Genomic DNA, 13190 nt, shown 5'->3' on the forward strand with positions numbered 1-13190 from the left:
CAAATAATAATGCTTACAATTAAAGTTAAGATTTTACTTCTGTAATGATTTGAACTAATTACAAAACATCCATTACTCGATTAATCATACTTATTAACCAATAATTAATAAATATAAATAGAATATTGATAATACATATCCCCTAAAGTGTATATGTTGGCTTTAACTACTTTTTTCCTACCTAGAGAACTTGCAAGAGAAAATATTGCTCTCTTTTTACTGCCACTAGCAGAGAACTTCCGCATCGTCAATTCGTCAGGTCCTTCTCATGGACCCTATTCATAAATGTTTCTGATAGAATCTGCTAGATTCCCTGCGTATATAATATTTCTTTGTCGTAAAAATGGAATGAAAACACGCATCCAAAAGTCTTTCTTTGCCACGATTTTCTACCTTATATATATGAGCAAGTGATTCGGATTGAAACCAATTTGACAACTACCAAAATCCCACTATGGTAATATTAGTATATGGCATCGTAGCCATACACCTTAAACACAAGATTAATTTAATTTCTTATCTTAAAATATCTTAAAATATCTAAATATATTTTAAGTAACCCATACAGGTTTGCTTAACCAAACTAAAACAAAGAATAAAAGGGAAATTAATTTCCATTGACGGGATTTGAACCCGAGTCGCCTGGGTGAAAGCCAGGTATCCTGACTGGACTAGAGCAATTGGATTTTTCACAGTCCCAGCGAAAGGCCTGGTGTACACCACCTTTACCATGGACTTGATGGATCGAGGGACGCTGGCGGCCTCGGGTGTGGCAATGGCTCCATCGTTTACTTACATTGTGAGTGGTGGCACTGGCGAGTTCCTTGGAACCTTTGGCAAGATGGAAGTTTTCATTGTTAGCAGTGTTGACGATGGAGCCAACTTTATTCTCCTTCACGATGTCACGCTCTATTCTTCCACTAGCATGAATTAGAATATGCTTTGATACTTCTAAAATTTAGGGATTGTGGATGATGCTACTCCTGCTAGGCTTCGCGCTCGTCGAGGCGCTGAGCGCGCCGATTCCTAGGTTTGAGGAGCGCGCAGCTCTCAAGGAGGATGTCCGAAATATGTAAGATCTGTGATCTATCCTTCGTGTATTTACTGATTGGGAGCTCAATCGATCGCCAGGTTCCATCACGCCTACGACAACTACATGAAATACGCCTTCCCGGTACGCATTTCTCTTTCCTGACGAAGGAAACTCACGAGATTTCGCTTTGTCTGTGGCAGCACGACGAGCTCAAGCCGCTCAGCTTGAGTTATACTGATTCGCTAGAGGAGCTTGGAAATCTTAAGGTAAAGTTTTCTCAAGTTCTCGCAGTTTTTCTTCCTTCTATCATTTTTTCTTTTCTTTTTCCTAGCTTGAGCGTCTCTCAGAGACTTACAGTGGATCGGCTTTGACACTCGTGGAATCCTTGTCAAGGTAATAGTGTTCTTGGATGGATTTCCATTTCTTCTTTATCTTTTCTTCTTATATACACAATGAAACATTCTCGTCAGCTTGGCAGTCATGAAGAACAGCAGCGAGTTTGAGAAGGGAGTTTTGTGGCTTGCCGAGAATTTATCCTTCGACGTTGATGTCCGAGTGAACGTTTTCGAGGTACGTTTGATACCATCGCAGAGCCAGATAACGTAAACTCTTTAACGGTGAAGTCTCGCTTCAGTGTAATATCAGGTTACTAGGGGGATTAATTTCTGCACACTTCCTAGCCAAAGATTCGAGAAAACAATTGATGTCAAATGGATACAATGATCAGTTGCTTATGCTTGCAGAGGACTTGGGACTGCGATTGCTGCCAGCTTTTGACACGCCCACTGGAATTCCATACGCTTGGATCAATCTGAAGGTTTGCTACATTTTCTCAACGCTCACCTTTCATTTGGAAAGCTTTTTATAGACCGGAGTGCATCCAAACGAGACGACCGAGACAAGCACTTCCGGGTGTGGTAAGTAGCGAGTTTCGTTTCTTTCTTCGTTCTTTTCGTTGGTTTAAGTAAAAGTTTCATCTCTCAGGCTCGCTGGTTTTGGAGATGGGAGCGTTGTCCCGCTTAACTGGCAATCCACAGTTTGAGAATTTAGCTTTGAGAGCTCTTCGCAAACTGTGGAGTATGCGCAGTGAACTGAACTTACTGGGAACGAACCTTGACATAAATACTGGACGGTGGACTGAGTACTCTTCAGGCATTGGTGCTGGTAATATTTTTCAATGTAATTATTTGGTCACCGTCCGGCCTGTTCTTTCTGCAGGCATCGATTCCTTCTATGAATATTTGGTAAAAGCCTACATTCTTTTCGGAGGCGAAGAATACTGGGATATGTTTCAGGACGCTTACCGAGCTGTCCAACAACATTATAGATATGGTTCCTGGTAAACTATCAGTAAACAGTTCATATGTATTGAAAGAGCTTTATATCAGGTATCATGACGCTGATATGAGAACTGGGAAAGCTACATACTGGCAGTTCACGAGTCTGCAAGCATTTTGGCCTGGACTACAGGTAGGAATTTATCGAGAGTTTTATGAAACGTTATGATCTTTTATTGCAGGTTTTGATAGGTGATATTGCCGCTGCAAACGCTACCCACAGAGAATTTCTCCGCTTGTGGGAGATGTTTGGTATTTTTCCTGAAAGGTTTCGTTTTGTAGAGTTTTGATCCTGCTTTGCTTACTATCCTTATTATCTTTTTTTTTTTGTCTCAGATACTTACTTGATGCCGGAAAAGTCCACCCCACAGAAAGATACTATCCACTTCGTCCAGAGTTGGCGGAGTCCACATTCTTTTTATACCAAGCTACAAAAGGTAAAATAGTAGAAAAAGTTTGGATTTGATTGTATGTTTTGCTTTTCAGATCCTTGGTATTTGGACGTGGGAAAGAAAATCATGAACTCTATCAATGTGTTTAGCCGCGTGCCCGGAGGCTTTGCTAGCGTCAGAGATGTCATGACTATGAAACTAGAAGACCATCACCATAGTTTTTTCTTATCAGAGACGTAAGTACTCACACCTCCTGCGTGCTGATGATCACAAATCCTTTCAACAGGTGCAAATACTTGTATTTGCTATTTGATGACAGCTTCTTGGACGGCGAGAACCATGTTTTCTCCACCGAGGGCCATCTCTTCCCTGTCAACCAGTCGTGGCAGCAACAGCCCCGTCCCAAGGTACCAGAGGATCAATCTCGCGAAACATAAGTAGCGTTTGTGTGTTTTGACAGATATTGTCAAGGCTACGACTATTTTCAAGGCAAAAGCCGATAGACACCAGCGCTCTCACATCAAAGACATGTCCTCGCTTGAGCAGAGGAAGTGTGGAATCGGCATGCCACATCCCAGACACTCGCGCTGACCACCGATGCGTTTCAAGGTCGGACTGTGGCGTAGACGCGACTACTTGCGCGAAGAGGTCGTGTAGTTTTGCCGGTTATTGCTCGTGACAAGATCACCAAAAAAAAGCATATAGAAATTATTTTTTCTTCCCCAGAAAAATAAGATGCATATATTGACAATCCCAGAAGAAGAAAAAAAAGGATAAAAGGGAAATTAATTTCCATTGCCGGGATTTGAACCCGGGTCGCCTGGGTGAAAGCCAGGTATCCTGACCGGACTAGACGACAATGGATCAATGAAATTTTGGCAGTTCAAAAAGGTTGATTACAGTTTATAAACACAGATCCTTTTCCTATCAATAGGGTTTGTTATCAAAAACAATCAGTCCGAGAGAGAAAGAGACTGCCGCGAATCATGTGGTCGCTAGAGCCCAGCTTCTTCGATGAGCATGGAGCGCTTGTAAGTGATCTTCCAGCGCTAGATCCAGAAGATGCAGCTGCATGGCTCTCCGCTTCCACCACTTTCTCGACATTGAGCATCACGGCATCGGTGAGGGGCGCTGTTTTGCGATCTGTGAATGCCGAACAGCGTTATAGGCAATTGCACAGGGTGGAAAAGGAAAACAAGTACCCTGGCTGGATGCTACTCAAAGTGGTGCTTGCGGAAGTGCATTATCTTTTGTTCGACAAAGCTGGGGCGCAGCAGCGGCTGCTGGATGTCCAAGATGCCATAGGGCGTGGTAAGGATGAGCAGCTGGACAGGGCCGTGCTGGAGCTTTCCAAGCTTATCCAGGAGGAGGACGATGGAGATGAAGATGACGAAGAGGCGGAGGTGGAAGAAGGCATGCAAGTCACTTCCTATGTGCGACCTCAACCTTTCTCGTCTGTTCCGTGTTCGTGGAGTGCGGAGGAGATTCGGCACAAGTGGCAGACGAGAACAGAAGTTGATATTGCTGAGTTTGGCCGCTACGCAGCCATCACCACAAACGTCCTGGAAGGAGTGTTTTCGCTTGAGGGTCGCAGCTTGTCGCGGCTGGTCAAGCGTGGATTCGACGTTGACTCGATCGAGGGTATTCCTGTCACCAGTTGCATCAAGAGGAAGGCCAAGAGGAAGGCCAAGAGGGAGGCCAAGAGGGAGGCCAAGATCGTGCAAATCCTGGAGAACACACAGTCCTGCTTCGAATACCTCATGAAGAATTCTGCTGCTTTCAATGACTCGACGATCCAAGATGTACACAAGAGACTTATGGAGGAAAACAATCTCAACCACAAGGTTGACAATGGTCGGTTTTATGCTTGTCTCGTGCCTTGTGGCAGCTACCGCCGAGTTCCATGCTATACAACCAATGGCAACTTGGAAACTCGATTTTGTCCTTGGAGGCAGATCCCTACGGAGATGCAGTGGTTCTTTGAAGAGGCTCGGCAAGCAATGTCCGACGACTCTGCTGATCCATTCTTGGTGTCTGCCTGGCTACACATCGCGTTTCTCAGCATTCACCCCTTTGCTGATGGTAATGGTCGGGTGGGCCGAATGATTTCCTCTCTTCCACTTGTCAAGGCAGGGCTCCCCCCTGTTGTGGTATCTTTCGAGCAGAAGCGGAAGAAGAAGTACTTCGCTGCACTGATAGAAGCTCGTAAGTCGGGTGATCTAGTACCGCTGGCTTCGTTTCTGAAGGAAGAGGTTGAGCTAGCGATCATTCACATCTCCAATTTGGATGATGCTTGATCTTGTCTTGAATTCGTAATTTCCTATTAAGCAATTTCGATCTCTTTTTTCAAGACTAAGCTTTAATTTCCATTAGAAATTCAGCTCGACAACCAGAGTTGATTGGCATCAGTAAAAGAGTTTCTTTGCAAATTGCAAGAGTCGAGTCTTGTTTCTTCTCAGGGCATCATCCCCGATCCATAGGAAGCGCCTGCAACTCACGTTGCTAGGGTCCCTGCCAGTACAGTGCTCATGCGGGCAGCTGGAGCTGCACAGATCCAGACGCTTGCTGCAACGCGGGAGAGGTTCTGACGAAGGTCATCAAGGTTCTGTAAACACTTGGTAGTGACCTGGGATTGATGCCAGGTTGCGTCGTGTAGCAGCAGCACACTTGGGAGATTTCACAGTGCATGGCTCTAGAGCTGGAACTCACACTTCGCAACACTCACTCAAGAGCTGGTGCAAATTGAACCTGTTTATTTTATGATCAGGAGAGCAGGTTGCATGGTATATGAGAGGAATTATCCCTTTCCATTGAGGTAAGAATTGCCACTTAAATGCTAAAAACAAATGATAAGAAAGGAATTAAAAGGCAACAAAGTTTGCCATGCTAGAGGTTGCACAGTTGCACATATGATAACTCCGTCCATCTATTGGTGGATTTTAAAATTATTTTAATTTGGACTTTATGTATGGTTTAGTAAGCATGTCTCTTCAACACGTGATGATCATCTACTTAAACAATAAAAATTTATTATCCTTTTAGATTAATTAATTGAGTAGATTATATTACTTATTATTTCTTTTCCATTATGCATTTTAGCACCACCACCATTTGAATATATATTTCCTGATCAGCCTATGACGCTTTACTCCAGTGATCCTGATGCACTATCTCGAGATAATTTTAAAGCTATATTGAAGAATATAGATGAATATATTGACTCCCTGAAAAGAGAAGAAACTCTTCCAACAAAAAGTTACTCAAGAACGTTTTATATTACTGATAATGTATATTGTATTTTAACATTATGGATTCATTTGCCACTGGGTTTTAATGCAAAAGAACCTACTTATACATTATGCAAGATAATCCCACTACAATATGGATATAATGGATATGAAGCTTATAATATTTTTCGCAGGCTTCGGGATTATATTTCCACGAATGCGTAAAGACCAAAATAAAAGGTATTTTGGAGAATTTGAAGCTAATTTTAGAAATTTTGCTATGCAATATGATATTTATGGTTCACATCCTCCAACATTTTATAATAATTTTATTATTGAGAACAATACTTATCATAAACTTAATAATTATGATGGTTATTGTGATATTTATAGATCATCTCTTATTGGTGGTGATATTAACAAACATGGATCTACCATATTAAATGGAAATAGCTTAGTCTCACCATACACAAATTATAGATTGACAATGAAAAATTGTCAATTATTCTTTTATCAAATTAAAAGTAAACAAACTATCTGGAAAAGTAAAGAGTTTAATTTATTGACTTCAAACAAAGACATTAATTCAGAAATCTTAAATGATTGTTTTGCACATCTAGACAGAACTGGCCATTTGACTATAGTAAATAATAACTTTGTAATATGGGAATTAATATCACAACATTCTAAATATCAAGCAGGATTAGAAGTATCAGATAATGGCTATCTTTATATTTATGATACAGAGAAAGGTGAAATTTTATGGTCAGTTCATTAATTATATTCTTAAAATCTCTAACAAATTGAAGTTAAGAGTTTGCTTCTGTAATGATTTGATTTTAGTATAATTAATATTCCTAAAATATCCATTACTCGATTAATCATACTTATTAACACATAATTAAGAAATATAAATAGAAATATAATGTTTCATCCAGTGCTCAGTTTCTCGTGAAAACTCTTGAAGGAAATGGCTTGACAAAAGAAATCCTCGTCACACCCATGGAAATAATATTGACAATATATATCCCCTAAAAGTGTATATGTTCGCTTTAACTATTTTTTCCTACCTAGAGAACTTGCAAGAGAAAATGTTGCTCTCTTTTTACTGCCACTAGAATTGCTCAATTCGTCGGGTCCTTCCCATGGACCCTATTGTTTCTGATAGAATCTGCTAGATTCCCCGCGTATATAATATTTCTTTGTCGTGAAAATGGGAGTAAACGCGCATCCAAAAGTCTTTCTTTGCCACGACTTCCTGCGTTCGATTATTTTGCTCTCGAGTCTTCACGGCTACGCGTCACAGAAATTGGACCAGCGACTGGTCAGTGACCACTGTTTACGCCCTTGATTTTCCTCGAAGGCGATTGTAGCGAAATATATTCTCGCTATGCCGCAGTGTTCCTTATCTAGGGCTAGATCAGCGAGCTGGATTCTCGCAGGAAAGATCGCGCGGCCGGCCAGGAATCGGCGCCGATGGAGGTGAGAATTCGAGGCGCCGGCAGGTTTTCACAAGATCGGCATCGAATTGCTACCTAGGGAAGAAGATCTCCAAGAATTCGCAAGGATTTTGCTAGATCGTGTCGAATTCCTGGTGGATAGGTGAAATATCGCGCGGCAAGCTGAGGTAGAGCCGATAATCCATCGAATTCCAGCCGGATCTGGGAGCTATGGCGCACGATAACGACTATGAAAGATCTTCGCCGGCCGCCGTCAACACCAGGATCATGGTCGCGGCAGTGGTGGTGCTGTTCGTGGTCGTGCTCTTCATCCTCTTCTTGCACATCTACGCGCGCTGGTTCTGGCGTAGCGCCAGGCTCAGGGCTGCCGCGAGGGGCGGATCAGGCGGCCGGGCTTGGTCGCGGCGATTTGGCAGGCGGAGGAGAATGCGATTCACGGTCGAGCCCGGGATTGCCGCCAACGGCGTGGTGGTGCCGAGCAAGGGATTGGACAAGGAGGTGCTGGAATCGCTCCCCATCTTCTTCTACACGAAGAAAGATGGAGAGGTGGTCAAAGAAGGCGACCGCGAAGAGGAGGAGGAGGAGGAGATCTTGGAGTGTGCCGTGTGCTTGTCCGAGTTTGAGGAGAACGAAGCTGGGCGGAGGCTACCAAAATGCGGCCATGTCTTCCACACCGAGTGCATCGATATGTGGTTCTCTTCCCACTCGACGTGCCCGCTGTGTAGAACCAGCGTGGGATTGGAGGCTTCCAGCGATCGAGATCGAGACCTCGAGCGAGGCGAGGCCGCGGAAGCTATAGCGGTGGAGGGTGGAAGCAGCAACGGGTCTCAAGGCGAGCAGCTGCTACGAGAGGCTGCGGTATCGGGTCTGATCACTGGCACGAATGCTTCTCCAGCGGTTTCCAGCACAGGTGGTACTACTGCTATAGCAATTCAGATCCTCCAGGACGAAGGAGCGATTCTACTCCAGGAGCAAAGCGGTCCTTCGTCAAGCTCGTCGGGATTGAAAGGTCAGTCATCTCAGCAGCAGCACTTTCCAGCCAGCGTTTTGTTCTGGGGGAATCGCTCGTATACAAACTCCAACAGTGCTACAGTTGGTTCTTCGTCGGCGGCGGCATCTCAACAACAACAAGAACAGCACGAGACGGCGACGACGACTGTTGCTACTGCCGCGTCTTACACGCCATCGCCCAAGAAGCAGCGACGCGAGCTCATCATCGATGTCCCTCGTCGATCCGCCGCCAACTTCTCGTCGGCGTGCTCCTCGCAGTTGCCTTCGCCCAATTCGGCAGAAGGTGGGGGGCAAAGATCCCCGCTGGGAGCGCACCTCCGGAGCATCAAGAGACTCCTGAGCAGGGACTCGAGGCGCGACACTTCGCCATCTCCAGTCGGACGAGATTGCTGTGAATCATCGCAGTATCACTCGGCTTGTCACACGCCGGGATCCATCACCCCGACATCACAGTGCTGATTTTTAAAACTCTGGTGAGTTTTTTGTTTTTCTGTTTCAAGCAGATATTCTTAGGTGACGCGTTTCTCTTTCTTCTCTGTTATGAACAGTTAGCATACGGAAGTTTGCATCGATACGTTAACTGTAAACAAAACAGTGTCCTCGTAACCAGCGGTTCGTTGAACTACTTCATACAAATTGAGCGAAAAAGTTTTGGCTTTGCATTACAGGAACCAAGAATATGAGCGAAAGAGAGAAAAAAAAAAAAAAAAACAGAGAAATCCTGTGCGACTAGAGACTGAACCTGCCGCTGAGGCTCTCGATCCACGAGGAAGACTGGAAGATGATGCTGTGCATCCGCGCCTCGTCCTCGCGGATCCGCCGCCGCTTGCTCCGCAGCTCCTCCTTCCGCCGCTGGAGCTCCTTGTTCACCTCCTGCAAGCTCACCTCGATGTACTGGAGAGACTTCTCCTCCTCCTCGAGGCTCACTTGGCCGGGGCCGCCAACGATGGCACTGGGACAGGTCGGGGAGGCGCTCCGGAGCTGCTGGACCCGCTCGATGAGCGACGAGGAGGCGGTGGTGGCGGTGGCGGAGTTTGGAGGAGCGGCGTTCCCAGCGGCGGCGCCATTGATGGAGCAGCCGAGCTGGAAGTCGGAGAGTGGGAGGTTGCAAGCGCCGACGCTGGCATACGGTTTGAAGGGGCGGGTGGTGGCGGCGGTGGTGGTACCGGCGGCGGTAGCGGTGGCGGCGGCGGTGGGCGATACCGGGGCGCTGCTGCAGCTGTTGATGACGAGCGGCGGCGAGTTTTGCTCGTCCGAGGTGAGCGTCCCGGAGTTGGGCGGCGAGGAGGTGGGCGAGAGCGTGGACGAGTGGGAGTGGCCGGCGGGCGAGCGTGGCGGCGGCGGCGGCGGCGCCACCGCGTTGACGATGGGGATGGTGAGCAGCGGCGTCGACTGCGTGCGCTTGCGCGAGATGCTGCGGATGGGCTTGGAGTAGCAGGGCGCGCAGAGCGGCGGCGAGGCGGAGGAGGAGGGCGAGTCGGGGCCGAAGTGCGGCGTGAAGCAGATGCAAAAGAGGCGATTGTCGCACTTGGAGCTGAGCAGCGAGATGGCGAGCTTGAACGAGGCGCGGCCGGACACCATCCGCGTGGGGCGCTCCTGGGCGGGGAACTCCACGCCGTTGAAGGTGGTGAAGAGCGGCGGCTCCGCAAGGAAGGGCTTGTCGTCGCGCACCACGGGGGAGTGGTCGTGGGCGTAGGCCACCGACGCGACGATGGTCACGTCCTTGGTCACGTTGGCAGCCAGGTTGCCCGACTCGTCCAGGAGGTGGACGTTGAGCACGAACTTCCGGCGGCACGACGCCTTGCCCCCGAGCACGGTGAGGACGTCCGAGCTCTTGCCGATGCCCATGGCCTCGGACGCCACCGACGCGACCAGGCGGTAGGGCAGTGGAGAAGCTGCCGCCGCCACCATTTCTCTCTCTTTCTCTACTCTCTCCTCTCTCCTCTTTTTCTCTCTCTTCTTCTCTCACTGTGAAACTTTAACCCTTCTACCGTTTGCTCACAACCCACACGGTTTACCGCAACCGCCAGTCTCCAGGCTAAACCGTAACTGTTCATGAACAGTTAGGGCTTCTATACAACATTATCTATAATGGTTAAAAGGAAGTCTAGGGCATGCTTAAAGGAATGCACATAGATATCTTCTCTATCTAATTGCTAAGTTGGAGTCTTGAATGCTGAAAGAGGTCGGGCCTTGAAATGAAAGGTGGTCGCTTGGAAGGAGGGGCAGCAGCCACTTCTGCAGGCGGCAGAGAGTTCCCGAAGCAAAAGAGCAGCGTCTCCAGCGTTGAACTCGAAAGTTCTAGTGTTGAATCATCCAAATTGGAGATGTGAATGATCGCTAGCTCAACTTCTTCCTTCAGAAACGAAGTCTATCAGTGAGTACTTCCGCTCCCACTCCAAAGATACCACGACAGGGGGGAGCCCTGCCTTGACAGGAAATCATTCCGCCCACCCGGGAGTGGCTGTTCAGCCTGTGCAACCTGTCAAGGAGAGCGTGGAGAGGAAAGTTGTGGCGACCAAGAAACGGAAGGTCGTTGTCACGGGAATGGGGGTTGTGTCCTGCCTTGGACATGAGCCGGATGCTTTAAACGAGAATTTGCTCAGCGGCACGAGTGGAATAACAGAGATTGAGAAGTTCATAACTTTGAGATCACTATTGGGCCACTGCCTTCTCAATGCAGAGCAAGATACCCGCGCCTGCTTGAACACAAGAAATTATAAAAAAGAAGAAAATAAAAACGCATAAGCATAACAGGTTCTGTCATGTGATACGCATCGCAAGTCGAACTTCCGCCTAGAAACTCCGCATATATCTCAGCACCTCACCTCTGCATTGTTTAGATTGTTCACACTCCTCGACTGCCCATCACAAACGCGTATTGCCCCTGCCAATCCATTGCATCCAACGGGGGCGAAGCTCTTGTTGGTTCGTTGTTGCGCTGAGACAATGCCCTGCAGGCAACAAATCCTCAGTATAATGGATGAAGTTGAGCAGTGAGTTCACGCAGCAACGGTGGACACATAGTGTCCAGAATGACATACCAATAGGGATGATGGCTGCATCAGATCCACCAGCGATGTGCAGTAAGGTTTTCTATGATTGTGTCAAAAATATTCTAACTCGATCAACTCTCTCGCAATAGTTGCAGGCCGTCCCCATCCATCCCTGGTCAGAACATGAAATCCGTTAACTTTGTGTTTCGCAGAATCATTCTTAGCCGTGTTCATCCTCCTTGGCACTGGCCTCGTCGGCAGCACCAGTGCCTGTGTTGCACACTCTTCAAAGCCCTTCTCTTATTTCCCGTCAATGTTACAATTCTCCATGGATAACCACCCTATGGCGTGCTATTCGTAAACCGCATGAGGATATACCTATCATGGCCTCTTGGACGGAGCACAATTTTTTTTGTTGTTCCCACTTTAAGATAGAACATGCACCTGATTGCTATGAGCTGCATAAAATCTTCCCATACCACCACTTCCAAGATTCAAACTAGATCTTCTTACTGGAACCTGAGATGAGCCTATTTTAATTTTGATCGAGACATTGAGCATGCCATACGTTCCAGAGCTCAAGAATTACATTGGAGAGGGGGCAAATCGTTGGATCTGTATCAATGTGATCTAGAGCAAACTACTTTAATGGCTGTAGAGGCTTGTCACTACGTGGGAAGCGAGCACTCCCATGAAGAAGCACAGCAATTGCGTGCTCGAGCACTGGAAGGAATCTCTTGGTGGATCCGACCATGACTGTGACTAAGCTCTACGAGCCGGGCCTTCAGCCTGGCCGCGTTCACGTCCTGGTCGTTGTTCGTCTACGCATCCGGGTTTGTTGTCTTCGTGGTGCCCGAGATCAAAGGCAGAAGCCAAGCGAATTCATGCCGCGCTTCTAAGTTCCAAGATCTACAGCGCTCCTCAATCCCTGAGATGTGTGATCATTACTGGAGTTCTTTCGCATCTCAGGGCAGAAATTGACAAGGGTTAAGAGAGTATGCGAGTGAGAAACCCGTCTCCAAATCAAACACCCAGAGAAAAAGAATGTGAATGTCTGCCAGGTCTCAACATCCAGCGCAGCGACAAAGTGAAGAAAAAAAGTATCTATCTAGATCCTGAATGTTGATCCTCCGACTTACGTCCTCTCTTATACTGGCCTAAAACTAAGGAAAACGAGCACATTCTAACAGCCAACACGCTGCTCTATCATTTGACTCCTCCACCGACTGACACGGCTTCATGGCAGTAGTCTGCTTGTTTCTCGAAAGCCACAGCAGAGCAACACTAAGCATGAGTGATGCCGATCTCAAGGTCTTTAGAGAAGAGTGCAAGTGCTAGCTTGTTAGGCAAACTGACACTGCAAACTGGGACGGAGGAATGAAGCCACTGCTGACAAAGATACAAGAAGAATAGCTTTGCTGCGGCTAAGGAATGTCATACATAGTCAAAGTATTTTCTGGACGACTAATTCTACCACTACGTCTTACAATACGAAAGCTTTTTTTATGAGGAAGGTGCATTTATTCTTTTAGTAATTGTATTAATTAGTATAAATAATAATTAATAAGTTTTTATGAATTTAAATGGTATATAAAGTTAAAATTTATGATAAATGTTTTAATTATATATATATATATATATATATATATATATTAATACAATCATGTTTTTTTATAAACTATTATATACATTTTAATTAGAAACAATAACATTTTAAAAACATGACATTAATAA

At 46.3% G+C, this 13190-nt stretch overlaps 2 protein-coding genes and 1 non-coding gene across 5 annotated transcripts; 2 read left to right on the plus strand and 1 right to left on the minus strand.

The window, feature by feature from the left end:
- The first annotated feature begins 946 nt into the window (after positions 1–946).
- LOC9642438 (alpha-mannosidase I MNS5) lies at positions 947–3518 on the plus strand. Of its 2 annotated transcripts, XM_024678633.1 has the most exons (15): positions 947–1072; positions 1132–1174; positions 1234–1299; positions 1365–1426; positions 1504–1603; positions 1668–1850; positions 1902–1950; positions 2018–2197; positions 2252–2372; positions 2422–2503; positions 2553–2638; positions 2707–2807; positions 2857–2998; positions 3049–3169; positions 3223–3518. In XM_024678633.1, the coding sequence occupies exons 1-15, from the start codon at positions 972–974 to the stop codon at positions 3439–3441; spliced, it is 1656 nt and encodes a 551-aa protein (XP_024534401.1). In that variant the 5' UTR covers positions 947–971; the 3' UTR covers positions 3442–3518. The 2 variants fall into 2 exon arrangements, with proteins under 2 accessions (XP_024534401.1, XP_024534402.1); XM_024678634.1 differs by lacking the exons at positions 947–1072; positions 1132–1174 and having other exon boundaries at positions 1248–1299; positions 1512–1603.
- Positions 3519–3552: 34 nt separating this feature from the next.
- TRNAE-UUC lies at positions 3553–3626 on the minus strand. The gene has a single exon. It is a non-coding gene; the product is annotated as a tRNA-Glu (tRNA).
- A 3673-nt stretch (positions 3627–7299) lies between these two features.
- Positions 7300–9202, plus strand: LOC112347555 (RING-H2 finger protein ATL3-like). Of its 2 annotated transcripts, XR_002992809.1 has the most exons (3): positions 7300–8933; positions 9009–9072; positions 9129–9202. XR_002992809.1 is itself a non-coding variant. In XM_024678624.1 (2 exons), exon 1 carries the CDS (start codon positions 7660–7662, stop codon positions 8917–8919), a length of 1260 nt encoding a protein of 419 aa, XP_024534392.1. In that variant the 5' UTR covers positions 7300–7659; the 3' UTR covers positions 8920–8933; positions 9009–9092. The 2 variants fall into 2 exon arrangements, 1 of the variants encoding a protein (XP_024534392.1); XM_024678624.1 differs by lacking the exon at positions 9129–9202 and having other exon boundaries at positions 9009–9092.
- The last annotated feature ends 3988 nt before the right edge of the window (positions 9203–13190 follow it).

Source organism: Selaginella moellendorffii, unplaced genomic scaffold (genome assembly GCF_000143415.4).
Source record: "Selaginella moellendorffii unplaced genomic scaffold, v1.0 SELMOscaffold_22, whole genome shotgun sequence".
In the NCBI taxonomy this organism is placed as follows: Eukaryota; Viridiplantae; Streptophyta; class Lycopodiopsida; order Selaginellales; family Selaginellaceae; genus Selaginella; species Selaginella moellendorffii.

Coding starts and splice junctions, on each gene's coding strand:
- LOC9642438 (XM_024678633.1), top strand. CDS start 972: ATGATGCTACTCCTGCTAGGCTTCGCGCTCGTCGAGGCGCTGAGCGCG. Junction 1,300..1,364: donor AGGAGCTTGGAAATCTTAAG/GTAAAGTTTTCT, acceptor TCTTTTTCCTAG/CTTGAGCGTCTCTCAGAGAC. Junction 2,504..2,552: donor CATTTTGGCCTGGACTACAG/GTAGGAATTTAT, acceptor CTTTTATTGCAG/GTTTTGATAGGTGATATTGC.
- LOC112347555 (XM_024678624.1), top strand. CDS start 7,660: ATGGCGCACGATAACGACTATGAAAGATCTTCGCCGGCCGCCGTCAAC.